The sequence below is a fragment of the Trichoderma asperellum genome, chromosome 2 (genome assembly GCF_020647865.1).
Source record: "Trichoderma asperellum chromosome 2, complete sequence".
Taxonomy (NCBI): Eukaryota; Fungi; Ascomycota; class Sordariomycetes; order Hypocreales; family Hypocreaceae; genus Trichoderma; species Trichoderma asperellum.
In genome coordinates this window covers 1366182-1394137 of record NC_089416.1, presented here as the reverse complement: position 1 = coordinate 1394137, position 27956 = coordinate 1366182, and the positions used below count along the sequence as shown (strand labels likewise).

Genomic DNA, 27956 nt, shown 5'->3' with positions numbered 1-27956 from the left:
AGCCGTGCTGCTGTTGATTAGTACTGGCTCAGCAGCAGCCAATCGTAGAAAGTACGAGCATCAAGCACGAGTGGTAATTCGAATGGTACGACCTGCTCCGTACTCCGTGCTCTACGTAATTTGCCGCCGACCTTCAATAAGATATGGGTAAGACATGAGTGAAGTTCCGAGACGCTGCAGCCAGCCTCAAGGGCGCAACAGTTACGGCGAGGGCGGAAATTGAGAGCTCTGACGGCAGTGGAATGCAAAGCTGAAGGATTCTTTGTCGATCTCTTTGCGACTTGCAGCTGTGGCTGTGTTAGTCACCAGCAGCTGGATAACGCAATTACAAGCATCGGGGCCCAGGTACCTGGTCCAACTTGCGGAAGCCACGGCAAATATGTTGAACACTTCTCTTCTCTACTCCTCTCCTTCTGTGGAAATGTCCAACTTGCAGGTCCTTGACTGGCAGACCGGCTGCCAGGTTGTATCATTGGCGGGACTCAGTTATTGCCTTGGAACGGCACCTGGCTTTAGGCAAGCCAGCCGGCCGTTGATGAAATGTCAAAGAGATCTGCCGCTGTCATACTGCGTAGAGCTGAATTCGATGGGCTGAGAAGCTAGCAAGGGGTTCGGGATGCGCCGTGTCCTAGCTTGGCACCGCTTGACAGTTGAATGGAGTAGGCTTAGACCGTTCGCCATTATAAGATAAGGTACTGCTGCCAGGCCTTGTACGTAGTAGCGGAGATGAAGAAATTCGACTGACTTGCTTGATATTGCTAGCAGCAAAATCAATAGCCAGCATGGGAAGAATAGCTGCTGATTCTGAGGCAGAACCGCTGCAAAGACTTTGCTGTGCAGTTTATCCTTTTTGCTGCCTTGGGTCTTTCCTTCGACTCGTTAATAGCGAGTTGACCCTACAAATAAAGTCAATTTTGGGAAAAGGAAGAAATGGGGGCATAATCTTGTAATGAAAAGGCGAACAGTGCTCATATTTCGACATCTTTCTCGTTATGGAAATCGACTGCTGTCATGCACAGGCGTAGTCGCAGTGGTGGGTGTCCACTCAATTAACAGGGGACCTAGGTACTTATTGAGCTTACCTAAGGTACATGTACTTGGCAATTAACGGCGCCTGGCAGATCGCGTAATCCAAGCGCGTCTTCAACCCCCACCATGTTAAAGATGCAGCTGCATTCTAAGCAATGTGGTGCAAAGATGCTGTTGTGAGGTAATCGACATTCTGAATACCTTCAATTCAACTGCCTCACACAATGTCCCGCCGTCTATTCAACCGTGGTGGCCGTACGGCTGCTGCATCGGCCAACGCCTCAACCACCACTACTATTATATCCCTGCCTGACTACGAGCCGCTTTCTTTCCCTCTATCCAGCACTGCTCGGCGGGAGCTGATCGAGCTTTCAAACAATCGCGGCGCTGCACCTTATGAGGCTCAGTTAAAGGACTCTATCCGCCATCTTGGCCTCAGCGTGAGCGATCTGAACGAACGTCTGCGCAGAGGCCAAGATCGACTGGCTACAGTCTCCGAGCGCCGAAAAGAGAAGGACACGGACAAGACAGCCGAAGAGGAACGCCTCGAACAGCAGATGCCCGAGTTCGAAAACGACGTCGAAAAGTTAACACGCGAAGCAGAGCGTGCGCTCAGAGAGACCATCGATCGAAAAGCCGAGTTGGAAGACGAGGCTTCCGTCTTGGAGGACCTGAGTACCACTGCGACGACAAATTCAATAGCTCAAACAAGAGGTGCGGCTGCGACACAGAGCCGACGAAGACGGGCCAATGAAGTCAGCAGCGATGAAGAAGAAGGCGCCGCCACCGATGAAGGCAATGAAGGCGACCAGGAGCCTGTGACCAGCATCGTCGATACCTTTCGTGAGCTCCGTGCGAAGAAGAGGGCGGAATATAACGGCCTCAGCGTCCACCAGCGCTACGGCCTCAATAATGACTATGTCGGCTTCAAGAAGCTGTGGCACGAAGCTGCGGCGGGCGAAGACGGCCCTCCCTTGCCAGATGCTTCACGATGGTTCGACTCCAACGGCGAGCCCGACATGACAATCCCCAGCCGTGATGCACAAAACGGTTCTTTTGACGATGACGAAGAAGTGGCTGTCTCGCGAGAGAACATTAGTCTCAACTGTCCCTTGACTCTCCTCCCCATGAATGAGCCTTACAGGAGCCGCAAGTGCCCACACGTATTTGAGAAAGCTGCCATTTTGGATTACTTGCCTCTCCGCGGCGAGCTTCAGTGTCCCCAAACGGGCTGTTCTCAGGTAAGTCTCTCTTTATATTTCTCATGAATTCAGGCTAATGGAGACGAAAAAAAATAAAGAAATTTTCTCGGGTTCGCTTTGAAGACGAGTTCTACTTAGACGAAGCTATGAAGAGGAGAATTCAGCGCTGGAGGCAAGCTGAGCAAAATCGCCAGGATATGGACGACGAAGATGATGATGATCCTGACGAGTCCCTTCTTGTGGGCAGCCAACGACAGGCAAGAGGAGGTGGGGGTAGAGGAGTCAAGAGAGAGGCGAAGCGGGAAATCTCATGATGCTGCGTCTACTGGTCTACTGCTATGAATATTATAGAAAATGATACCCATTAATGAATTAAATAACGAGCCCAGCTTAAAGCTTTTTGAGTAACTGAATGCTTTCTTCTTCTTCTTCTTCTTCTTCTTCTTCTTCTTCTTCTTCTTCCAGCTTCTATCCAGATATTGTACAGTGGCTTTTACGCCGTCAAACCAACTCTTGTCGCGGATTTCATCACACATTTTAAGGGTATCATATCCTCCCATGCCCATATTGATACATACAAGGTATACAGGGAATACCTCGCAGGCCAGGTATATTTCACAATCAATCAATCCTTTGTCCCTCGCGTAGCATATTTATACCTTGCGCACAGCGAAGAAATAGTTGCCCACCTTTTCACTACCCTTGACCTCTTTCCATCCCAGCCCGGGGACATACACAACGCCCATGACATTTGCGCTGTCCCAGCCCTTGCCGGCCAGGAACCCCCTAAGCTCCTCCTCATTCAGATATTTATTCCAATCATGCGTTCCCGGCGGTACGATGCGCAGAATATCCTCGGCAATCAGGTTCGTTGTCAACCAGCTGATCCACGTTCGCGCAATCGTGCTCATGACGAGCCACCCTCCCGGCTTGACGAACGGCCGCACCTTGTCAAGAAAGGCGCCGGGGTCGTCAATGTGCTCGATGACTTCGAAAAGCGAGACAATATCATAGCCTTGTCCCTCTGCTGGGACTTGGAGCTGCTCTATTGAAGACTGCTTGTACGACAGCTTCTTGGCCAGCAACGGGTCCTTGCGGGCGTGTGCTTTCGCGACGCTCAGGACCGACGGCGTGGGGTCAATGGCCGTGACGTGCTTCGTCGAGGGCAGCCGGGCAGCGCTCTCAGCAAAGATGCCGCCGCCGCAGCCAATGTCGAGATACGTGACGGTGCCGTCGGCGTTGTGGTCGTCGACCCGAGGCGCCGAGTCGGAGGACTGGAGACAGCTGCGGATGAAGTCGTGGCGTAGAGGGTTCATCAGATGCAGCAGGCGCGAGGACCCGTGAGGATCCCACCACTCGGCGGCCAGGGCATTGAAGTGCGAGACCTCATTGGGGTTGACGGACGACGAGGCAGAGGCCGAGTGCCATCGCGGCTGCTGGGCCTGCGCGGCGAATGGCGGCGTCGTCGCGGCTCCAGCTACAGGGATGGCGGTGGCCTGCAGCAACGGGCGAGGCACAGGCAGGCGTCGGAGGGCCTTTGTCGCAGCCCGGGTCGGTGCGGCCATCTGCCCTGGAGTGATGCGATTTGCGCCGAAAGGTGGTGGAGAGAGAAGCCGGCAGAAAGAAGGAAGGTGGTGATGGCAAGACCAGGCTCGGAGGCTCGGAGCTCACGGGAAGGATGCCGAGACGAGCAGCAGCAGCTCCCGATATCGAACAAGGCTACAGGATTGCCAGAATAGAATCCCACCAACCTAAACAGCTGACAAAGAAGAATCGAACAACTCCGACTATGTCCTTTCTCAGGCCGCCCCCAAAGCAACTGAGGGGCCGTTCTGGCGTGTCGCTTGGACCCTGAGCTGGACGGTGGAGACCGGGAATTGGGGACTAGGAATTGGAAGTGGGAAAAAAAGGTTGAGGATGAATACCCGCGCGGTTGGCTATTGAGCTCCTTTCTGGGGCTGACATATCCAGCGTCTTCTCTGGTATTATGATTTTTTGATGCTCTGTAAGCAGCTATAAATGATGCTGTAAATTCTTTTCTCTATATTCCTACTTTGAAGCAGATGTGAGAGCCAGCGTCTTGTTTTGGACATGTAAGTGGTTGACTGATGAGAAGGCAAAAAGTATTAAACCCTGGCCACTGATCTAGGGCGCCTCGCATATCTGCAGTGCAGTCATCATTCTGCCAATTTGAAGGGTGCCAGATCTGCTGTATAATTGATACAGCCATTCATTGCATACTAATTCCACATGTCGCTCTTTTGTATTATCAATCAGCCTCTCAACTCGGTTTCACAAACATCGAGTCCTGGGCTTGAGTCTCAAACTAACACGCAACGCAGAGCGCTAGTGCCGCCACAGGCCCTCTCTCGGCTTACACATCATTACCTCGAACCGCGGGATTGCTGACAACAGGCGAGCAGCGCAAGGGTTGCTGGATTAGTCCTCATGCCATCATCCGGCCAGCCAAAAAAAATCCCCGGCCCATTATCATGAGATGGAAGAGCCGGCGCACCGAAGTCGCGGGCTAGAGTCTGTAAAAATTGCGTAGTTTAGTTTTACTGTATATATGTACGTTATATATATCTGGCTAAAGCCCAGCGCCGACCCAGCGCAAAGAGCGAAAAAAAGAAAAAAAAGAAAGTTCGTATCATCATTTTCTCTCCAACTCTATTCACAACAATCTGCTTCTGTGCGCCTTAGTTTGCATGTTTCTTTTTTGACCCTCATCATACTCTGCTCTTCAAATAGACAAGGCGAACGGAAAACGAAAGCCCAAACAAACTTACCTCCGCCAAAACCCCAGCTTGACCCTCAATTCGCACAGCAGATTGCTGCGCCCAGACTGCGAACTATCTCCATTGAAAGAGCGAGGGACTCTGCTCGGCGTTTGCCCCTCCATTGAGTTCGGCTTTGCCGCTAGACTTTCGGGCCTCACCCAGCTTCACAAGCTTTCCAATCAAACCAACGGCGCCAAAAAACTGGTTCAGCTCGGCGTGCTATAGCCGGCCCGAGAGTCCAGTCTAGGATACTTGCCGCTCGGGGTTTCTCGCTACGTCGGCCGTGGAAGTCCATCGAACCAAAAAAGGTACCCCGTACATGCGGCCCAGCAGCCCCGGCCTTGGGTTACCGTAGCATCGCAAATCGTCACATTCTTCCGAATCCGTCGTCCTTTCTGTCTCGTCATCGTTGCTTTAGACAATTCGAATACCCAACAAAACCCGACAGCAAAGAATAAAACAGCCAATCTCAGCAAGAAAAGAGCAGCGAATATTTGAATACTTGTGATACCCCAAAACAACACGCCGCCCGCCAGCCACAATGCCTTCCACCACCCTAGACCAGAGTCTCTTTGACTCAATCCCAGACTCTATCGAGGCTTTCCGTATGTGTGCTTCCGCATGCCTTCTCTCTCTCTCTCTCTGCTTTGATACCCCCTTACAGAGCCCAATGGCTGACTGAGCGCCCCCCGGCCACACAGGTAGAGGCGAGTTCCTCGTCGTGCTCGACGACCCCTCGCGCGAAAACGAAGCCGACCTCATCATCGCCGCCGAAGCCATCACCACCGAGCAGATGGCCTGGATGGTGCGCCACTCCTCCGGCTACATCTGCGCGCCCATCACACACGCCCGCGCCGACGCCCTCGGCCTGCCGCCCATGGTCCAGCACAGCCAAGACCCCCGCGGCACCGCCTACACAGTCTCCGTCGACGCCGCTGACCCCTCCGTCACCACCGGCATCAGCGCCCACGACCGCGCCCTCGTCTGCCGCGTCCTCGCCGACCCTGCCTCCTCGGCCGCGAGCCTGCGCCGGCCCGGCCATGTTCTGCCGCTGCGCTCGGCGCCCGGCGGCGTGCGCGCCCGCAACGGCCATACCGAGGCTGCCACCGAGTTCTGTCGCCTGGCCGGCAAGCCCGAGGCCGGCGTCATCTGCGAGATTGTTGACGATGGCGAGGTGGTTCCTGGACAGGCGGTGCACAACAACCCCGGCATGCTGAGGGGCGAGGCTTGCATTGCTTTTGCCAGAAAATGGGGCCTCAAGGTCTGCACTATTGCTGACCTGGTGGCCTATGTCGAGAAGACTGAGGGCAAGCTTCCAGTTAATGGATCAAATTGAGATTCTTCGAACCCTAACTCATTACGATGAAGGAGTTGGAATGAGCATGGAATTGGAAACGAAAACGAAACACAAAATAACAAAAAAAAAAAAATAAACCAAGGGATTATAATAAAGGAAAGAAAAAAAAACATCAAGAAGGATAATGCATAATGGGGGGATTTCTTCAATTTATGCGTCGACGGTGGGCAGGGCTGCTTAACAATCTCACACACGCGCACTTACACACTCTCCTACTCCCATCTACTTTACCTGTATTCCACCAGTTTCATATTTCTGCCACCTATTTGTATCTATGTATGCGTACCTTATGTATGTCTTGACGGGTTATCTTTGGTCATCTACGATTAGAATTAGCCATTTCTGCGGCGTTGTTTACATACCAACATAAATGTATAGCCTGTTCTGGATACTGAAAAAGAAAAAGAAAAAAGACAATTCCACTTTTTAGTTCATCTCTATTGGAGCACAATCGGCTTAGATTGTAACCAGGACCTATTATCCTACATGCAGATAACTGAATGTTTTAAACAACCAAACTCCTCCAAAATGCTGATGGCATATAGGCTATGAAATATGATATGCGACCTAGGTAGACGACGGTAATATTAACCTGAAGCAATTACGCCATGAAATCCTCCTCGATGCTACTCCGTCCACCACCACTCTTCTTGGATTGGTTCAATCCCAATTTAAGTTCCGCAGCCTTCTCAAGCAGCTCATCCGTGCTGCTGGTGCTGCGGTCAGGCATTGCCAGCGGCGCTGCCGTGTTCGAACGTACTTGCACTTTGACTTCGCCTTGCACTCCATCCACCCTGATCGTTGACACAGTGGTGCCTCCTGGTGGTGGCCTCAGGTTAGGCTGCGGTGCCATGCTGACAAGCTCGCGGAAGAAGTTGTTCGCTGCTTCACAGCCGTCCAGCAGCCATTTCAAGCAGATGGTGACTCGCTCCTTGGCGAATGGATTGTGGTCGTCGTACGCGCAGCAGTTTAGTAGGGGAACAATGCCGTTGTACTTCATCATCTGCATTTGCACTTGTGCATTGCCAGGACTGCTCTGTCCCGGTGGTGGCTGCAGAAGTGTTGCAATAATGGTGAAAATCTGGCCCTTGATACCACTCCATGGAAATTTATGAGCTGGTTCTTGCAAAGGTGGTGGCGGGGGTGATGGAGGAACATTCTCATTTCCGGTAGAGTACGGTCGCTCGACCATCAGGTCACTGTTACTGCCGTTCGCGTTGGAGGCTGTCTCGGCTGCCGGTGCACGCTTGGGTACTTCAACCATTGGCTTCTTTGGGACTGCAGCCTCGAGACTACTGAGAACCGTGATAAGGTCATATATAGCCTGCCACTCAATAAGATGAGGCCTCATATCCACCATTTCGGCCGCAGTCGTGAGGAATTCTAGGTACTGAGCCAGTCCGTCCTTTGCTCGTTCCATATCCCAGCTGTCAACAGGAAACTCGGATGGATCGCGGTTCTCCTCGCGGATTTGGGCCTGCAGATGCATGAGAGCAGCACACTCGGGCACAATTCTGCTTCGGAAAAAGCTGAAGAAGAAATGTACTAATTTAAGATCCTTGGTATGGTCCTTAGGGTCCTGGGTAGTGGTGCTAGTAACCCGAGCCCGTAGCATGTGATTGACTAAACGCAAAAGGACCGTCTGTGCTGGAGAGATGATATCCTTGGGTATCCTCAGAGAGTTCCAAGCATATGGTACCAGAGCACTATGATGAATAGCCTCGACGATTTGCGTTGTGACCTGGAAAATAAGACTCTGTTCATCCTTGTCCCACACTGCAATGAAGACAAGCAGTTCACGAAGCAGGCTCTTTCCACAGTCTAATGCGAGGAACATTCTGCACCGAGATTTTTGTAGGTTCTCTCCCACCCGTGTTAACCCAGATCCTGCATGATCGAGGATACAAGACTTGATAATCATGTGCAGTGCCTCAATTTGTTTAGGATCCAAGATATTAGGCACTTCGGTCAGGAGCCCAGTTAACGGTCCGTCGCCGTACGATTCATCGTCGTCAACCTCTTCGTCGTCCATCATATCATCCATATAATCATGAGGATAGTCGTGATCGTGGTGGTGATGATGGTGGTGGCAATGGTGATGGTGATGGTGATCCTCGTCATCATGGTGGTGATGGTGGTGATGGTCGCACTCTACTACTTCGTCGCCACCCTCAGCGTGCTCCTCCTGCTCATTGTCGATCTCATGAACGTGGCCATGCTCGTGGTCATGGTGGTGGTGGTGATGACACTCATGATCGTCTTCATGGTGATGGTGATGGCGGAGGTAGCACTCATGACACTCATGGCAGTGTTCATGGTCAGAGAGGTCCTCCTCAGCACCCTCTGGAGGTGGTGAGTGATCTGCTCGATAGGAATGAGCATAGCGATGGACCAGATTGTTCCGGCAATGCTCTGTGCGTGATTGTGCAAACTCCACAGACGGCATGCCGACGACCCAATCCTCGTAATTTGGATCTCGCGCTCGGAGCCACCAAGTATCAATTTCACGAGATACACGGCCGTATAGCCGATCTTGTTCAAACTTGTCTGTCTCGTCCACGTTCCAAACTGGAATCGTCTTCTCATTACCCTCTTGCACGTCAACAGGCGAGTCAGCAGGGACATCTGGAAGCCAATTCCAAGCCAATGGCCGAATTGGGGCTAGATTTCCCGGCGGCTTGTCTGCATGGTTCTGGACATAGTCTTTGAGCAGCTTCCTGGCTGTGTCGCACATTTTTGAGTTCCGATCAAGCCAGTGCTGAACTTGGTGCTTAGCCGCGTCCGGCCGGAATCCTGAGCCGTCGCTCATAATTTCTTCAGGCCCTGATAGCGCGCCATCGTCGTCAAACAGAACATCAAACCAAAACGACATCTTGTTGCGATCATGCTTGGCAGTCCAATTATGAACCTGCTGCAGTGAAGTTACAAGCAGCTTCTTATCTGAAAGGGAGTCAGTAAAAACTTTCCTCCGCGTCGAAGGATTATACTGCCACATACATAATTCAGTAATATCGGTGAGCTTCACTCTTTGAGCCTCGTCCAGGATCTCGCCGTCATAGCCTTTGCTGGTCACGTTGACACATAGGATGATGGTTTGGTAAACCATCTGGTCAAAGTGCACAGCGGCACAGATGTCCTGAGGGACCTCAGGCTCGGCATTTACAAGAAGATTCCGAGCAATGTGCATAAGCTTGATAAGTGTCCCCAGATCCTCCTTGACGGAAACATGGTTGAGGACGATCAGGGCTGTGCTCTCCTGAGGGCTGACCCCCTTGTTTGGGTCATTCAACGCAGATAGCGGTCCCACTGACCGTGACGTTAGGCTCGGGATGGCAGCAGCAAAAATCCTTGTAAGCCATATCCAGATTGCTACGTTTCGTGCCAGAGCCTCCCTGTCGATATGGGTTAGCTGCCAAGACAAGCTTCAAGCATACGTGTAGGCATATTTGATGAGGACAAAAAGGCATCTCACCTAGCTTTTCGAAGAGTGTGAGTCTTTTCCAGCGTCTTTGAGATCATGGAGCTCACTCTGGCTGTGGTTTGAGGGCCCATGGGAGGCGACTGGGTAAAATGCCCTTCTAGACACACGAGAGCGGCCGAGAAGCACCGCTCCTCGATGGTTTCATTTGAGACCTCGCCGCCATTTTCCTGCGGCCGCGCAGCCACGGCTTCCTGCCCAAGAATAGTGGTGTCATTAATATCAATCGTTTCTGTCATCCTCATCTCGGCGGCCGTTGCTGAAGTCACACAGGTGAAAGCTTTAATGGCTTGGATATGCTAGCCTTGGCTGCAGGTTATGAAGGGCTGAAAGGCTCCGCAAAAAAAAGTTGCCGGCTTGGTAAGCATTGAGCCCCGCCGTATCGGGGATAGAAGGGCGAAGCGATAAGACGGCGGACTTTGGTCGCTGTACCAGCAATATTTTGAATATTCGGGCTCCGAATAAAATGGAGAAGCAAAAAAGTCTCCGCGTCAGCCAGAACTGTAATATCTCTTATATTTTCTAATTTTTTTTTTCAAACGAGATATCCGACGTAGTATACATATGATGCTCGCTTAGGAAAATGCGGCTCTGCCACCTAGTAGATTTGCGGACTCTGAAATGGGTACCAAGGTACCTACTCTATATTATCTCGTTCTACTCTCTAGATGCGGAATCCAATTTTAGACTGTGTGTGCCAAAGTTGGCTGTTTCTCAAGTAGTATGTGTAGCTTTTATCAACAAATATGAACCACATAAATCTCTAGATGCAGCTTAAGATAAGATTTTCCAGCACTAAGCTATAAGGATCTGATCCCTCGCTTCTTGTGATGGCGTGCTCTGCCAGTAGTATGTGAATCTGCTAATGGGACAGGAAGAGAAAAAAACGTGCCCCTCCAACCCTATCGATAGAGGGGCAGCTCTGTAGCGCAACCACCATTTTGCTGCTCCTGCGATTCTGCGGTCTTTCTGGAGAACAATAATAGTTCTATCAGTTCCAAATTCTCCAAGTATCCAGCTCATTCTATTCGTACGTAGATCCAGCAAACGGTTAATCTGTTCAGGAATCGTTATAGAGACCTCAACTAACTCTCTGGATGCAGCAAAGCAGTCGCAATGGCCGACCTCCCCACCTCTTTCGATCGTATGTCGCAAACCTCTTCTTGTTATCATCGCCGTCAATAGCGTCGCAGCCATTACAGATGTGATTTTAACTCTTCTTTTCAGAGCCCGTTCATATTGGTGTCATTGGCGGCACCGGCCTGGCCCAACTCGAAGGCTACGAGCCCATTGCTGTCGTCAACCCCGTCACCCCTTGGGGCACTCCCGCCTCGCCCATCTCTATTCTCTCCCACAATGGCGTGAACGTGGCTTTCCTTGCCCGTCACGGCGTACACCACCAGTTTGCGCCTCACGAGGTTCCTAACCGTGCCAATATCGCCGCTCTCCGCCATCTCGGTGTCCGATGCATCATCGCCTTCTCTGCCGTCGGATCTCTCCAGGAGGAGATCAAGCCCATGGACTTTGTCGTCCCTGACCAGGTTATCGATCGCACAAAGGGTATCAGGCCGTTTACTTTCTTCGAGGGTGGTGTTGTCGGCCACGTTGGATTTGCGGATCCGTTCGACAACAAGCTGGCAGAGATCGTCAAGACTTGCGCAGCGCACATGGAAGGCGAGGGCGTGGTGCTTCACGACAAGGGCACTCTCATTTGCATGGGTACGTTTCCTTTGGTGGCTCCGAGATATCAAGTTTATATTGGCTGATTATTTTTGTCTTCAATCTAGAGGGACCCCAATTCTCCACTCGTGCCGAATCTCACATGTACCGATCATGGGGTGGCTCCGTCATCAACATGTCTGCTCTCCCCGAGGCCAAGCTCGCTCGTGAAGCTGAGCTTGCTTATCAGGTTATCTGTATGGCAACCGACTACGACTGCTGGCACTCATACGAGGATGTGAATGTCGACATGGTCTTGAAGTACATGCAGGCCAACAGCCAGAATGCTAAGAGACTGGTTGGAGGTGTCCTGGATCAGCTCATCAAGCTTGACCACAGCGACCTTGTTATGGCTAAGCACTGGGAGGGCACATCTTCTGGAGCTGTCAAATTCATGACTAAGCCTGCTGGGAGAAACCCTGAGGCTATGAAGAAGATCGAGTACCTGTTCCCGGGCTTCTGGGAGAACTAATCTGGATTCAGAAGGTAAACTTGGGGCGTTTGGTAGCGGAAAATACGACGACAAATAAGTCAATGGTGCAAGCCGGGCTTGCATATAAAATTCAACAAATGTTGCGACTATATTTCATATTTCAATTTTTTTTTTTTTTTTTTTTTTCATTTGGCTGATTTGCACCCCTTTTTATGCTTCAATTTTAAACTTTTAAAGACTGATGAGAAATAGCCGGAAGGCAAGAAGAATTTGGATCATAAATCTTCAACAGATATAAAAAAAAATTAGAACGCTCTAGAAAAAGAGAAGATAGCGGAATCTGAATTAGACCATCGCTTTACTTAGTTAGAATGGTAGTGAAGCCAAATGACTATTCTGTTTTGTATAATAGAGTGCCTCTGCTTCTCTACACTCGTTCTAGTACATAGCTAGGCCTCAGGAAGAGTTGACGAGCTTGTTTCCTAACCTACGTATGATGTGCAGTCTATCATGACATATTTTCCAATAACCAGCTTACAAAATGCAAGAGAGAATCACTGCGATTACCCTAACCAGAATGGATATCAGGGCCCATCTTCGTCACCATTGTACAGGTAGATTCGGCAAAAAGGCGAACGAACCAGCCTACGGAGTTGAGTTATAGAGCAATCTTAGTCTCGTATAGTATATAGTACAGTACATGGCATAGCTAATATAGAGCAGAAGTACAAGGCAGGTATTATAATGTTTAAAAGATCAGAGTGGTCGAGAATGGCATAATTTGCCCTCTTTCCCCTTTCTGCAGACTCTTCCCAAAAAGAACATTGGCTGATTAATATCTTACATGTGGAGTTCATCTTCAATCCAGATGCTAACGGCGACGACGTCAGAATTGTTCACCATGGCCTCAGCAACTACTAATGTAGTACGATCCTTGTTTTCATCCATGGCTCGATGCTGCTCGTATTTGTTTTACGATGTTAAATTATGTCATATTCTTGTGCATAAAATCCTCACCACCAAAATATAATGTGATAGCTAGGCTACAAATGAGTACGTTGGGAGGAACAACAGGCGTACAGTAGGTGTTGAGCCACATCTCGAAGCGGGCATTGATCTTCTTCCTGCTCGTTTGAGTAGCAAGGGGCTCAAGGGGCTGACCGTGTTTTCTCGGCGCAATGCCGGAGAAGAATGCATCCATTACGTCTGTACCAACTACTCGGAGCTGAGCATTGGAGTCTCCATGACGACAGTTTTCCCATGGGAATCAAATCTCGCCTGTCAATTGCCTCCTTTTGGAACATCTTTTCTCAGCGTGGATTGACGGACTTTACCCTTGCATGAGGGGGGACCAACAACTTCCTTCATTGGGCAGGATCCACAAGAGCTGTCATATTGTGACTGTGCTTTTCTTTGCACATTTAACACGTCAAAGCAAAATGATGGTCCTTTGTATATCCTCAGCCATTCCTACGTGCTGTTGGTAGCTTGGGGGCTGCTTCTAGGGCCGCTGCCCCATCGAATTAAGCGAAGTGTAGTCCGTATACTACCGCTACTAATACCTAGTAGTAGGACCTAGTCCTAGTCTATAAATGATGGCTTCTATGTAACGTACTATTAGATAGACCCATTTTGGCCCCCTCGTTATTACTTCGCGGAGTCGACTTCGTGCGCTCGCCATAGGTATACCTGTTAGACAGAGTAGTAATACTCCATAGTACTTGTTTGTATAGATTACTCCGAATGGGGTTCATGCAAATATCATTAGCGCAATAATATTACCACTCCTCCACCTGTCAATACCACGACACCTGAATGCAGGAAACTTACTAGCACGAAAGACGGAAGAGAAAACTTGATGACGTGCCGTGGTTTGTGTGTCTCCGCTTTCCTTAATATTACGGGTACCATGGCCCTGGCTGTCACTTGTGCCACGTTTTCCCACGCCTATTGAGGACGTAAAAGCCAGTTTTATATCCGTGTAGTAGTGGTAAGCTTGCAGATAATACGGGGCAAGATTTGTGATGGATCGCTAAGAGCAGTGGCTCGGAGCGAGAGTGACAATATGGCCTATGTGCTGAAGCTCTCTTGGAAGTTGCTAGAGACACTCTCTCGGGTTTGTTGGGGGTCGATTAATAGTACCTACCTATATGCAGGTTCTAATAGTGTCCGTCAGCACGCCAAGTAGTATGGCCTGTCGGATTATGGCCGGCTTGCATACACTCCAGTTACGATGACAAGCAGGCTGCATGGGCCAAGTTACGGAGGGCCGACATCTCAGCTACAGGGCTAAACTATATCGAGATTCGATTTTCAAATTCACAAGATAGTGTATTACTTAGGGCTTTCCTCTTACTTACTTGCAGTGCGTGCAGCGTGGGTTACTTGACAAAAGAACACCCGAGGACAGAAAATGGACTTATTCCCTCAGTTACAGCTTACAGGGGCTGTAACGTAGCCCATTCGGCCAAGTAACACGCTGACGATGACCAAGGCATCAATGGAAGCTCCCAATAGCGAGTGGATAACGTTGGTATAGCCATGAAAGAAAGATTGGATGAAAGATTGGACGAAAGATGGCGAGTTCAACATGCAAACTAAGGTATTTTGAGCAGTTCGCCTAACATAATTGCCCCCCTAGCTTCCATCTACATAGTAGCAGTTATGCATAGAGCGACATCGGTGTTGCGGCGATGTGGTAAGAAGAAGGCACCACAGAGTGTTCGTATTGCTTAAACAACCGGGCAGCCTGATTTCAGTCTTATTTTGGGCTTTGAGCCGAAGAGTTCACGAGAACGCTATGTCCATCTTCGAAGAGTTCTTGGTTATTCTTCCAACTTCTACTTTCTAAATGACCTTCGCGTTCGAGGAAAGTACCCAATGGCTGGGCATGACGTGTCATAATTGTGACAGCACTGGGGTAGAGCGTAGCGACAGCGGCCCAGGTTGGTGGATATGTCACTTGAGCAATGGATTCTTTCGTGCCAGGGGCTGGACTGCCGGAACAGCGGCTGCATGGCGAGCTTCGTGGGCAATGCCCAAGAGGGGCAACGAGACGAATATGTCCCAACCGCAGGAGGTCCCTGCATGACTTACCAGGCAGTCTGTAAACTCGCAGACATAGTGGCTAGTATCCATGAGGCTTGAGTAATCGAAAGGAACTTAATAGCGAGTGGCGAGTCTTCCGTCCCACCCAGAGGGCGTTTTCTGCCCTACGGCATTCTCAGGCTACCATTAGGTAGACTATGGGTCAAAAGTTCTGAAAATAGGGCTATGCCGCATTCCCATAGAAAGGGAAGACGCATAAAAAACAAAATTGGGAAATGTGCGGGCGAAATGTGTGGGCGAGTGCTACCTATCTTATGCCGAGTAGATATGCGGAAACCCTCTCAGGAGGCACTCATTGGTGGACGAAGAGATTTGCTCACATTTCATTTTACACAGCCATCATCCAGCCGCATTTACGCTTCGCACAGTAGCATACGTCGTTTTGCGCCAACTATAGGATCGATTGTGGACACGAACGTAGGCGCTAGCTCGAGGATGCCCGGCTAACTCTTGACGAAGTAACATAGTCGTCCAACTTTTGCCGTCTTTTTGGCGTAGGTCACTATCATCTCTCAAGAGGAGGGCTTACTAGCTGAGGATGGTACAAATCCTAGATACACTAGTCATCAGAAGTCGAATCCAGTTGTCCACTGGATCAGGAAGGGGGGAGTATTATAAGCTCTTGGAGTTGATTGTTACCAGCAAGGGGACCCGCGGATCGGGTCTTCCCGCACCCATTCACACTAAAGTTGGAGAGGAAGGGAAGGATGGGACGAAGATTGTAAAAAGTTCGTGGCAGAGTATTGAGCTAGATGAGAGAACCATTGGGTTTAGCGACGCTAGGATGATGGAGCCGGCGAGCCGTCCCTTTCGATTATTGTCCACCAATGCAGGAAAGGCCAACAAGATTAAAGCCTCAAGAGGTTTGGGGTTGCAACTTGCTTTCCTCAGCTTATTACTAAAAACTTTAGCGCATTAGCTTCTGCCAAGTTGATACGATTTCCCCGTGCTACACTCTATATTTTATGGACGTATCTCCAGTAATGGTACTCATCAATGCATACCGCATTCGAATGGGTCGAAGAACTAACCGCTAGCTTTCCATACCGTGAAAGGTGGGCTTGGTATGCTAATGAAGTGTTGCACAAGTAGAACCGTGTTCGTCTTCAAATTTCTTGCATTCCTCCTCAATAGCTCGATGTGGCTGTTCTTGCCACACTTCATTTGGGTGATGTTCCGGCGTGATGACTTCAGAGACCAAAAGTCCATGATTGTGGGTCCTGTAGAGGAGTACCTACCTAGTAGCCACAGGATTTTCCATCTCAGCCAATTGTTGGGAAGTCGGAATCGAGGCAACATTGGTGAAACGGATCTCGTACGATTTGTAGGGGCATCTTGTCGACATGTTGCACATACAAGTTACTTGGAACAACCCGCACGGACGCATGAAGGGCTGCATACTCGTGTCTGGTCTGGAGTACAGGGATATGGGAAAAGCTTGAGTAGGCCCTTTCAGGTTCAGGTGGACCAAAACCCATCAAGTGGGACTGTACCCACGGAGATGGAACTTGGCGGTCATGAGGTATCATGAGAACTGCTAAGCCAGTATGTATATAGACCATTGTGTCAGTTCTATCCCGCGTCCGACGCAAATGCGGAAATGACGTGTACTCTTTACCTGTCAAGTCGACTGGATACGATCGTGCTTACAGGCGTGCTGTGGTATAGCTGGTGTGGGCTCGAAGAAGCCCCTGGGCTGTGGTTACGCAGCTAACGGGACGGTCTGGATTTGTCTAGACCAAAGGGGACCTTTCGAAGGGACGGCCAGGGAAAAGAGACGATGGAGAGAGTTGCTGGATGAAGCTGAAGACCATGAATTGATGGCTGATAATGACGACGAGGATTCAACAACTTTGCTGGTGCCGCCGGCCGCTAAGGAAGCACTAGCATTAGTACCTTCGGCCCTGATGGTATCTGTAACCTGTACTAGCCACGCAAGTACGCACTTCGATCAGAGGCTTATGGCCTCTGGACAGGCTTGCTCCTGAGCCGCCGTCAAATCGTCTCATAAGCTGTTCTAGGTGCCGACACCAGCGGGCGCTGCGCCGCATATTAGTGGGGCCGTGGCCCGCCCTCCTGCCGCTCTTGAAGAATCAGGTACGAAAGTGTTGATCCGCGAGGCAGCTGAAGTATTAGACTAGGGAAGTGTAATGCATACTACTCCAGGTATGTTCGAACTCGAAGCCAAAGTGGCGATGGGCACTGCCGACACTTTATGAGGTATGTGTAGTTGGCGCTGTAGTATCGCCGCAGCTCCTACTGATCTAGTAGGTACTTATATCATATCAATTACTGAAACACTTGGCAGGTACTGACTTGCTCACTTCCCATGGCGATTTCCGTTAGGAGTGCCACCAGAAATCGCCAAATGATGCCTATCAATTTTTATTGCTCTTCTTGCAGTGGAATTGGATGCTGTCATAATCCATCTTGTCCTGCCGTTGAGGGTGGCCACTGATCGGTGATCATCACATGTATGTCAGAATTGACCCCTGCTCGACGGAATGCTCTCGCAGACGCCCGAGCCAACGACGATGGGACACAGCGATGGGACACCACTACGAAATTGGAGCATCCAGTGAAGATTGCAACCACCACACCCTCTCTGCCATATCGTCGATTTAATGCTCATCATGTAGAGCAAATCGATTGTTTACCAAGATACATGAGCCGACGCGGGCGACACCAGAGTCTACGGGCTGCCACTTCAGGGGTTGAGAAGCAAATGATGACGACAACTGATGGCGATCTTGAACCTATCTCCCTCCACTGGATTATTACTCTTAGCAATGATGATTATCTCTACGCAACAAACTAAATCTCTGCCTTTAGCTGGCTCTGCGGTACGTTGAGTGGCAATTTTTCATGGGCACAGAGGAGAAGCTGTTGTTAGATGGATTGATACTCGCCCGCTGCATTCCGCAATATCGAGCTGTATGGTTGACTAGCTCGAGTACAGCCCTCTTGTTAGCGATCGCTTCTTGAACCCCTCTCCTTTCTTTCCCTACGGAATGTAACTCCGTATTCTAAACTGCTAGCTGCATCTGCTAACAGTCTTTCTAGCCCCGTGATGCAGTTAGCCTTAGCACTGTGATTTACCACGACAGGCAATACTACCCCGAGTTTCCATTCTGGTGTCCTTGCGGATACTCCGGCGCGGAGGTCCGAGAGCAAAGTCCCACTCTTCAGCCGGGCCCGTCCGCCCCATTAAGCGGATTTAATTCTGCCTCACAAGATCTTGGCTGAGCTTATCAAGCCAGTTGCTGTTGGTTGCAATGCTCTGGCGCTGATGCTTGTGAACGCCATGATGTAGGAATTGTGCCGCGCTTTTGGACTCAATATTATGTGTCACATTCCTGTCATTGCAAGCATGGACTGGGCAATGGCGATTTGATACTTGTCACTTGGGCTAACGGCCCGTTGACACCTACAGACGAAAGAGGGATAACGCTATCACTCAGCTCGGCGCTTGTGGTTATACATGTACTTGCCCCTACTGGGTGAAGGTGCGAAGCATGTTCAAATGCCTCATCTGCTGGCTCTGAGAATCGCACGTTGGGGGCTTTCCAAGAATGTATCTGCACATACTAATAACACCTCGACTCCCATCATCTCGTAAATCTCGTTTCCCGTGTCATCATATCCTTAAGCAGCATAGTCAATGCCGCCGTGGTGTGTATCCTACTCGAGGCTTTATTCGCGCCTTACGCAAGGAAATAATCGTTTCTACCTTGATGTAACCTAAGAGTCAGAAACAGCCACCGCTCCGCCATGATCATTGGAAGTTTGAGACTTGACTGATAGTGCGCATTAGGAGAGAGCACAGAGGGTCTCTACGAAGCGGTATTGCCAGCGGCGGGCGCATCTTTCCGCGGTAGCCTTCTTTGTCTTTGTATAAGCGACGCAGCAGCTTTCTTGAAGGAATGTTTCCGCATCCCCGTGCTCAGAGGCGCGGAGCACGGCCGAGGAATACGCAACTTACAAGGAGCACCAATATCGCGGCTGCAGGGTTATGAGCGACGGCCCCGCAAGCTGTGTGCCAAAAAAAAGGGAATTCTATAAAAATGGGCACAAGCTCTAATTGTTACGCACACCGTTATTGTACTAGTGAGTTATTAAATCTAGATATACCAATTTTTTGTCTACATCAGCTACTTTCTACTGCCTCTGTTGTTTCTACTACACCTCCACTGCCTCTACTGACTTGCTGCATTTACGACTTTTCCTACTTTTCCTATGTGTATAATATAATAGAAATCTTTTATCACATTAATGACCCTACCCTTATTTTTGTGTGTGATTTGCGTTTCCTACCTTATTTTTCTTTTCTTTCTAATTCTCCGTTTACTGATAGGAATAGACACATTATGGAGATTTTCAGCAAACTAAATAGCACCAGTTACTACACCATTACTACCCCATGACTACCTGGCACGCAAGCGCTATCACAACAATGCAGGGGCCGTGGGGTGAGCTGAACGATGCGAGCCAAAGGTTATGTTGATATGCCTATTCGCTTGCAAGTAAACCATCTTCTACAGCCTAGCATGTTACTGATATGTCGGCTGTACCGGCAAGTTTGTTGACTTTTCAAGTCACAGTAGAGAGCTGACGCGATTACAGATTTCCTGGCTGGTAAATAACAAGGTACGGTTGCTGTGCCTTGATTGCATGCTAAATGCCGACAACGATATGAAGCTGCTTCATTCGATGCTGAGATTACTCCATCGGCGCCAAACTCGCCGTAGGTGGTCATCAACTTGCCACCTCTCTCTTCATTCGCACCCAGTGCATATTCGAGCCTTTTGGCAAAAATACGAGGCCTCTTTGCTTGCATTGCAGCTCTCAATTGCTCCACTAGAGCTACAGCCTTGCAATTGTGGCCTGTTTTCCACGTGGACAAGGCAAGTTTGCATAACTACTAATCAGCAGAGCAGTCTATGTTGTGAAAGGAATTACAAATATGTGCGTTTGCTGATCATCCACTGCTTTCTAGCCCTCTCCGCCACCGCAAACACGTACACGTCAAGCCCTCAATGGTGATTCGGAACAGACATAGCCCGGAATCGGATTAAGAAATCGCGACTTAGAAAGGCTGAAAGATTAAAATAATAATAGAAAAAAAATATTGAATATTGGCCTTCTATCTATATCAGAGGACTATCTGTCGATCCCCCGCATAAAATGCCAATGCCCGGCGGCTCTGACCTATTTATCAGGGTCTCATTCATAAAGAAGTTCCAGATATTAAGTGATGCTATATTCAACAACGTATGCCTAGCAGTTGCAATGGAGTCGCTGAGCAAAGACACGTGGTGGTGCAACAATGGGATTTTAAAATACCCTTTCAATTTTCCTTCCAGAAAATCCCCGAGCTTGGAAGATCGCGCGTCATATGTAGCCATTACGATCGCATGTATGCGCTGGCATTCAAAATCCCACGCTCCCGAGCCCAAGGACTCGACGCAAGTCACTCGGACACAGCTCCGATGATGCCTTCTTTTCTCTTCCTTTGGCATTACAGGGGCCAACATCGCAGCGATGGAGGGAACAACCGACATGGCAGTCTCCATTTTGCTGCAGGATGCTGGACACCCCCCCTTGCAATGCTGTTCTGATAGTATTATATACTGCCCCTCCATTCCAGCTCCTTGATGGTGGCCGTCCTGACAGGGGGCGGCACCCCTCTCTAACTGCTTTACGGTGGCCTAATGTGAGGCCAAACCCCATCTGGTCGTACCCCGGCCGCAAGTCCAAGTTCGCCTCACATGGCCAGTTGGACATGAAAAGTCTCATGCTGCTCTCTGGATGGCCACGGGCAACGGGGCGGCATGCTAGGTAGTCTCACGTACATACCGATTGTGGTAACTTGACCTTGTCATTTTTTCGGGACATCCCAGGCGGAAACTTCGCTTATTAGCCTCCTCTTTTAGTCAAGGCCCGCAGCTCTATGCATACGGAGACTTGACAGTAGAGCGCACAATATGCAGTGTGCGACGAGCAGAGCCAACTTTCGCCGCAGAGCTTATCATTGCTCTCCGCGCAGTGAAATGAGATGTAAACTGCCCAAAGCTTGGCTTAAAATGCAGAAATGGGTCTTGTGAATGCTCCTCCTCTCTTACTGGTATTTTTTACTCCGCCTCTCATCTCTGCTGCCTTCTCCTATTCACACCCACATAACAGTGAATCAGAGTAGCAATATTATACTATAAAGCCGCATCTCCCTACCCACGACTCAGCATAGAATCTTGCACATATTGTGGAATAAAAGCCAGAGCCTAGAGAGCAGACCGCACCTGCAGCAAGAAATACCGCCATTGTATTGTACTGTTGCCCTTCAATTATCAATTTGACCCATTGAGCACGCACAGAAGTATGTCTTCACAACACCAGACCCCCAGTCATGGCGATGTAATAGACATAGGCGGAAGCCGACTGCATGAAGACGTCGGAGAGAGACTTTCCAGAGTCCTCACGGCCGTCTATGGCCCCAGTGCAAAGCCGACTCTTCCAGATGAGCTCTTATACACCGACGTTGGACTGCCCATTTGGAATGAAATCATCTTCACACCCGAGTTCTATCAAACTCATGATGAGATTGCGCTCTTTGATGCTCACGGAAACGACATTATAAAGCGGCTTCAACCTGGCGTAACCATGATTGATCTTGGAGTTGGGTAAGTTTTAACAAGATCAAACTTTGAGCAAGTCAGGCGAATGGTCTAATAATTTTCCAATGTCTCAGAGATACTCGCAAGGTGGAGCATTTGCTCTCTTCTTTTGAGGAGGCGCAGCTTGAAGCTACATATCTGGCTCTCGATATTTCCAAAGCATCATTAGAGCACAGCGTAGGCTACCTTCTTGGCAAACATTCCGCAGAGAATGCCAAGGTAACTTGTGCAGGGCTGTGGGGAACATTCCAAGATGGCATGTCCTATGTGAAAGGTGTCGAAGGTCAGAGACTATTCCTCTCTCTAGGCTCTGTTCTTTGCAACGACCCTTGGGCGGAAGCTTTGAACCACTTGAGGTACTGGGCCGCGGCGCTCCGGCCAGGAGACCTCCTCTTGGTAGGCATGGATGCTCACCTGCTGCCTAAAGATGAGGATAAGATTTGGAAAGCCTATCACTCTCGGGATGACCTGTATCGCCAATTCTTCCTGAACGGCTTTAACCAAGTGAATAAAGCAGTTGGCGAAGAGTGGTTCCAAGAAGAAGACTGGGAATTCATGGCGCAGCTTGAAGAACAACCAACGACTCGCCACCGATTTTTCTTTCGAGCCAAAAGGGATGTCATCATCCATGGACTCAACCGGACATTCAAAGCGGGTGACGAGCTTGACTGGTTCGACTCTCACAAGTATGGAGAGGAGAGCGTTCGACTCATGTGCCATAAGGCGGGACTGAGTGTGATAAATGTCATGCAAGCACCCGGCTCTGAGTTTAGTAAGTGTCTTGTATTATCCTCTGCAATCCGAGGGTCAGCAATAGTAAAAGCCTTTTGCTAACCCGTTGTTCTGCAGGACAGTATCTCCTCAAAGCGAAGGAGGAGCAAGATCAAAGAGAGGATGGAGATAGCGCCATATCCGGATTGGCATAACCCTAATGGAGTTATGAATCGCAAGGTATTAGGCCTATGCTGATTATTCCTTTGCTTAGACTCTTGGGCGGCTGATGGAAAAGCAATAGTATTTGGGTTGAATTGGAGACTGAAATAGCTGCCAATTTTCATAGATCATATTGAGGAATAATAATGCACATCTTCGGCCTCAAGTTAGGCATAGAATCTCTTGTTCTTTCTCTTGCACGCGTTGAATTAGGTGCTCCCACCATGGATATCTCTTGCCGATATCATGATCTAGTGATTTGAGATCAACGACAATGCTCGGCTCGGTATCAATCCACGTCCATATGCGTTTTAATGTTTCATACAGTGGAGGTACACTCTATAGGAGCCTGATCAGTATTTCTAGAAGCTGGTGTATCTGGGAAATGAACTCCTTACGCTTCTCACTGGCGCGCTGGTGACGCTGTCAAACCATTTTTGCGCAATTTTGGCATGTTCAGCGATAGTAGCAAGCATACCCAAGAGGAAAACTGGGAATAGGGGTGCCTGGGCGGTGAAGTAATACCCGGAGGTTGGCATGATGCTTACGCATTTAGCAAGATAACTCAGATTTGCAATTACGTCTGGATGGTTTCGAGGTAGCCTAAGTATCATCATTAGCACTGAAAATTATACTCTATTTCATTCATTAAACAATAGATTCGCTTACCTTAGAGCGCGGCATTGTAAGTAAATAACAGCCGTAATTCTCCAGGCTTCCGCGGTAACCTCTGTCATCTCAGTGGTATTGCTGACCATGTACCCTTCTGGAGCAGCGCGGACCCATTCAATCGCCTGAGATTGTATCTGGGCGACCTCGAACGGATTGGAAAGAGGCGCGCTGCTCCATTGTTTCATATCTAATAATTCAGAAAGTATATACCGAATAGTAATGGGAACAACGGGGGATTCAGGGCACTGGTTTAGCCGTGCAGAGCAGAATGTAATCTGGCGCATACAGTGGAGCAGTTTCTTAGAGAAGCCACAACCGCCGTGAACCTCATACATGTCTCGACTATTGCCATAAAGGAGCCAGCCAAAGCGATTGGCTTCTTTTACGGGATCGAAAGTATATGGCGAGGGAAGAGGTGTCATGAGCTGTGAGAGGATAAGGGCTCTACCAACAATGACGGATTGGGAATTGCGGAGAGAAGAGAGTTGGATGTTGTCTTTGGACCAGAATCGTGACCCTTCATCAATGGATTCAAGAAAGTGCTCGCATAGCTCAGTTCCTTTCAGCCATCTAGGGACTTCTGGCCACTTGCAACGGCGTTCAGTAAGGACAATCTACAAGTTGGAACACTCTTGTTAGAAACACTTAAAAAATGTAGACTGGCGTTTACCGGATACTGAACAATATAGAGAGGGGGTAACTTACATCATGCATTGACATAATACATAAAATGGTAATTAGCTCGCTTGCTTCATCGACACTGAGGTCTGTCTTTTCGAGAAGGTGGCTCAAGCGAGCCTCAGCCTGGCGATAGCGAAGATTAATCCGTTTGCTTACTTTTTCTAACGGCTGATAATCGTATACATATACGCCGGCTAGACTCTGAATTGCGCTTCGCACGCCCTCGCTTCCCTCCATGCAAGCGAAGTCTGTGAGCCACAGGTTGGTCTGTTTTAGGATACTCCGGCCGGGGCACCAGTTCCTCACATCTACGATTGCCAAAAGTTAGAATGTGTAGTAAAGCAGGTAAATGTAGCATATTATGAAAGTTGAATATAGAGAAGTAGGAAGGATATGAAGCCTCTTGATAAAATAAAGAAAATATAACGTACAAAAATCGAAAAAGCGCTTATCCATATCATCCATTTGGGAAACGAACCCGAAATGCGACGGGGTCTTAGGGACAGTATATCCTGCCATCTGGCGCAACGTATCGAAACTTCGTGGATCCCACGAGTGGGCACAAGTACTCGAGCTGGAAGGGCTTAGAATTGCAGAGCGCGACGTGCTGCTGCTTTGGAGTGAAGGCGACCGACTGTATCTCCCCTGCTGTTCCAAATACAATTGCTCTGATGTGCTTTGGGGAGATGCCTGGGCTGAGTGATAATTTGCAGCAACTAAGGCTGAAGACCACTGACGCAGCTGTCTGACATCTTCGTTTTGACCATTATAATCTTCGCTGGACTGCGTGGCAGCCGATTTGGACGATGGGCGACTACTTTGCTCATCTCGCTTGGGCCAATTGAATTTGATATACGAATTGACCGTGCCGTCTGTAGGACGAGGGAACCGCAGTGACGATAGCTTTCCGAAAGTATCTAAGCAATCCTTGAACGGGCTGACAAACCCATGACGCGGCTTGCGGCTGCTATGCTCGCCTTCAGCTGATGATGGCGAGGCTTGCCGGGCAGTTGGGGAAGCAAACTCTTCGGCCAAAGCTTCCGCTAAATCTCCCAGCGAGTGGGATTGTAATTCGGAGAAGTTGGTATGACTCAGTGGATCTTCATAATACACTGGGGAAAGGGTGGACTCTGTGAGTGGTGATGCTAGAGTCATTGTTAGTACTACCAGAGAGGCTTGTCTTGGTTAACTTAGCGGCCGTCTCCCTGCTTGGAGCCCAGAGGGGTGAGTGAAGAGGAGAAAGGAATCAAGGGATTGAGAGAACAAAAGAAACCAGAGTTGTACGACTAAGCGGGGTAAAGTGACAAGAGAGTATAGAGACAGGCTGAATTTGATGGTCGTTTGCCGTTCATCTTGTAAAAGAAACATTCTCTTCCACCAGGACAAGAGCCACGTGAGAGAGGTGTTCAGCCTCGTGATGGGGTGGGAAAACGACTGGAGGGGTGTGATGTGCAATGCATGATGAGTGGTACAAATATCGGAGAAAAAACATAAGACAGAATGCAATGATACGGAAAGATAGGAGCAGGGGGTAAAGCGAATAGGGAAGAGTCCATTTCATGCGAGATAGACGACCAATATCCAACTAGACGTGTATGTATGTAGGCAGGCAGTTTTCAGCGAGCTAATTATAGCGTAGCAGTCGCTTGCTGTTGACTTACATGCACTGATATCTTGAGGAACCACTACTGTCTCTATTGACGCTGCCGCATCTAGCTGCATTGGTTCATGAATCGCCTCGGACAATGCCTCGGAAGATATCTCAAAAGACAACTCGGAAGACGCCTCAGGAAAGTATTCGGGGGACATTACAGTCGCCGTTAGAGTTGAAATCTGCGAAGATATAGATTCAGTTGGAACTGGAGAAGAAATTGTCTCTAAATCTGCATTTACCAGAGAGACAGCTTCTGTCTGGGGCGTGCCAGATTTGGTAGACGCACGACCACGTCCGCGGCCACGGCGGCCACCACGGCCGCGGCCTCGACGTAGCTCACGTTCAGGTTCAGGCTCAGGCTTATGTTCATGTTCACGTACACGTTCACGTACTCGCCGAGGACGGGTAGTGGATAGAACGTTGACCCACGAAAGAGGCATGTTAATAGTGCTTCTCGGAGGAGCCACAACGCTGGGAAACGGCGCGGGTTTGATGAACCGCAGCGGAGGACCAGGCTGAGAAAGACCTGCTGGCTGCGGATGCGGCGCCAGCTTGAGGCGCTTGGATGGGCGCTCTTGGTTCTGAGAGTCACTCATTGGTACTGAGTCAGGTACTTAGACAGCGCTCAATGGCAATGAATGACGTGAATACGCACACACACGCACAGCAGGCCAGGGGAGCCGGTGTGGGTGCCACAGAGCTTAGACGAGCTTCTCCTGCTGGTGGGACCTGACAGGCGTGCACCATGCACATACAATCTAATGCAACGACAGGAATACGAAGCACGACGATGCTCACTGTGTTGGTCTTTGCTGCAGTTTCTGCCGGGCCAGACCAAGTATGAAGCTCCAGCAGGTGATGACGATATGCCAACAAGCTGGTGAGTCGGAGGACCAGCCTCAAGCTGAGCTAACCAGCTTTTTTGCTGCAATTGGCTTTGCAACAAGAGACGGCGTATGTGTGAGTGTGTATGTTGTGTGTAGGGATATGGCGGGGAGCGAAGCGAGGGGGGGCGTCCCTCCAGTAGTCCCCAAAGCTTAGACCTTCAATTGCAATGATCCAACTGAAGAACCGAAAACTCGGGTCAGGGAAGCGTGAGGGAAGATCTGAAAACCACACAAGGCAAATTTGAAAAGCCCGTTGGTTTAGATGGTGGAGCGTGCTGACGCTGTTTTTGGTTGCCGGAGACAGATCCGAGCTGCGGCCGCACTTTTGAGCTGCACCGAGTCGAAGCTGCCTGCAAGTTAGTACCAACTAGGTAACAGCGGTTGGAGGCATGCACTACCTGGACTTATGTATCTATAGTGGCTAAAGTATTGAAAGTAGCGGTAGAGCAACTTGAGGGAACTTCTAATAAGCTAACTGGCTCAACCCAGGTTCAGGCGCACGCAGACAAAGCAGTTGGTACTAGACAGCACTGATCAGATACACGACATGACACTCGCACAAACATGATAATAATTGATCCTTCTGTTGCCAGTCTTCCAATATAGAAGAGTATTGGCAGCGCGGAGAATAGGATTGGATGGAGGGTGGTAGGCCGGTACGTACTGTACCTATTCGCCTTTGGGGGGGTGGTGGTAGGGGATGAGACGAGAAAAGAGAAAACGCAATGCGGGAGGGAACAGGGAAATCTGCAGCGGCACAGGCCAACGTAGGCTCTGGCCCGACCCATCCGGCGGTGATCTGGGCTGATCTGATCTGACCACAAGCCAAGAAGAGGCAACGGGAGGGAAAGATGGAGCAGACGGAAGAGAAGAGGAAAGGAGGAGAGAGGATGGGAGAAAGAGGAGAAAAGAGAAAACAGGGAGCCGGGGTGTCAGCGGATAACTCTACTTTCTCTGTGTCTCCCCTCTTTTGAGCCTCCCTTTGTGAGAGGACAACGAAGTAACGGCCCACGCGCAGGACCGGAATGTCTTCGTTTCTGGCAATGAGTGACAGAATAGGAACTGGCTCCTACTTACTTGTGTACCCGTGATGCTCCGCTTGTGAGAATTCCCGCGGTCAAGGGCCTCGAGCCCGAGGATCGGATGCTAGGCAGAGAAGAGTAATCTGGAAATGCGATGCTTACAAGTAGTATAGTACTCGTACGAGCAGCGACGTGATGTACGCTTTCGAGTCGGACCAAAGGTTAAGTCCAGGGCACGCGCGAGCTGGTCCCCACTGATTCTTATGTATTGAGGATACGAGCAGAGAGCTGGGGAGAAAGAGCGAGAGAGCTAGAACACCTTCCATCTTA

The 27956-nt window shown here is 49.6% G+C and overlaps 8 protein-coding genes across 8 annotated transcripts; 5 read left to right on the top strand and 3 right to left on the bottom strand.

The window, feature by feature from the left end:
* The first annotated feature begins 738 nt into the window (after positions 1-738).
* Positions 739-2621, top strand: TrAFT101_002771 (uncharacterized protein). The gene is made up of 3 exons (XM_024904956.2): positions 739-1065; positions 1122-2270; positions 2330-2621. Exons 2-3 carry the CDS (start codon positions 1254-1256, stop codon positions 2543-2545), a joined length of 1233 nt encoding a protein of 410 aa, XP_024763888.2. The 5' UTR covers positions 739-1065; positions 1122-1253; the 3' UTR covers positions 2546-2621.
* On the bottom strand, positions 2397-4171 carry TrAFT101_002770 (uncharacterized protein). The gene has a single exon (XM_024899501.2). The coding sequence runs from the start codon at positions 3794-3796 to the stop codon at positions 2885-2887; it is 912 nt and encodes a 303-aa protein (XP_024763887.1). The 5' UTR covers positions 3797-4171; the 3' UTR covers positions 2397-2884.
* Positions 4172-5322: 1151 nt separating this feature from the next.
* On the top strand, positions 5323-6809 carry RIB3 (3,4-dihydroxy 2-butanone 4-phosphate synthase). Its single transcript, XM_024904957.2, has 2 exons — positions 5323-5616; positions 5713-6809. Exons 1-2 carry the CDS (start codon positions 5553-5555, stop codon positions 6345-6347), a joined length of 699 nt encoding a protein of 232 aa, XP_024763886.1. The 5' UTR covers positions 5323-5552; the 3' UTR covers positions 6348-6809.
* Positions 6752-10119, bottom strand: TrAFT101_002768 (uncharacterized protein). Its single transcript, XM_024909512.2, has 3 exons — positions 9841-10119; positions 9366-9760; positions 6752-9308 (listed from the first exon to the last, which is right to left on the bottom strand). Exons 1-3 carry the CDS (start codon positions 10089-10091, stop codon positions 6970-6972), a joined length of 2985 nt encoding a protein of 994 aa, XP_024763885.1. The 5' UTR covers positions 10092-10119; the 3' UTR covers positions 6752-6969.
* A 587-nt stretch (positions 10120-10706) lies between these two features.
* Positions 10707-12483, top strand: TrAFT101_002767 (uncharacterized protein). Its single transcript, XM_024902343.2, has 4 exons — positions 10707-10876; positions 10950-10990; positions 11074-11565; positions 11634-12483. The coding sequence occupies exons 2-4, from the start codon at positions 10963-10965 to the stop codon at positions 12035-12037; spliced, it is 924 nt and encodes a 307-aa protein (XP_024763884.1). The 5' UTR covers positions 10707-10876; positions 10950-10962; the 3' UTR covers positions 12038-12483.
* A 5099-nt stretch (positions 12484-17582) lies between these two features.
* On the top strand, positions 17583-17924 carry TrAFT101_002766 (uncharacterized protein; the record flags this gene model as incomplete). The annotated part of the gene is made up of 1 exon (XM_066126694.1): positions 17583-17924. One exon carries the CDS (start codon positions 17583-17585, stop codon positions 17922-17924), a length of 342 nt encoding a protein of 113 aa, XP_065982799.1.
* A 2242-nt stretch (positions 17925-20166) lies between these two features.
* TrAFT101_002764 (uncharacterized protein) lies at positions 20167-27892 on the bottom strand. Its single transcript, XM_024899434.2, has 8 exons — positions 27682-27892; positions 27003-27124; positions 25725-26950; positions 24495-25208; positions 24088-24371; positions 23380-23996; positions 23109-23313; positions 20167-23049 (listed from the first exon to the last, which is right to left on the bottom strand). The coding sequence occupies exons 3-8, from the start codon at positions 26311-26313 to the stop codon at positions 22873-22875; spliced, it is 2586 nt and encodes an 861-aa protein (XP_024763879.2). The 5' UTR covers positions 26314-26950; positions 27003-27124; positions 27682-27892; the 3' UTR covers positions 20167-22872.
* TrAFT101_002765 (uncharacterized protein) lies at positions 21125-22883 on the top strand. The gene is made up of 4 exons (XM_024899304.2): positions 21125-21783; positions 21852-22549; positions 22627-22728; positions 22793-22883. The coding sequence occupies exons 1-3, from the start codon at positions 21482-21484 to the stop codon at positions 22701-22703; spliced, it is 1077 nt and encodes a 358-aa protein (XP_024763880.1). The 5' UTR covers positions 21125-21481; the 3' UTR covers positions 22704-22728; positions 22793-22883.
* Positions 27893-27956: the final 64 nt, after the last annotated feature.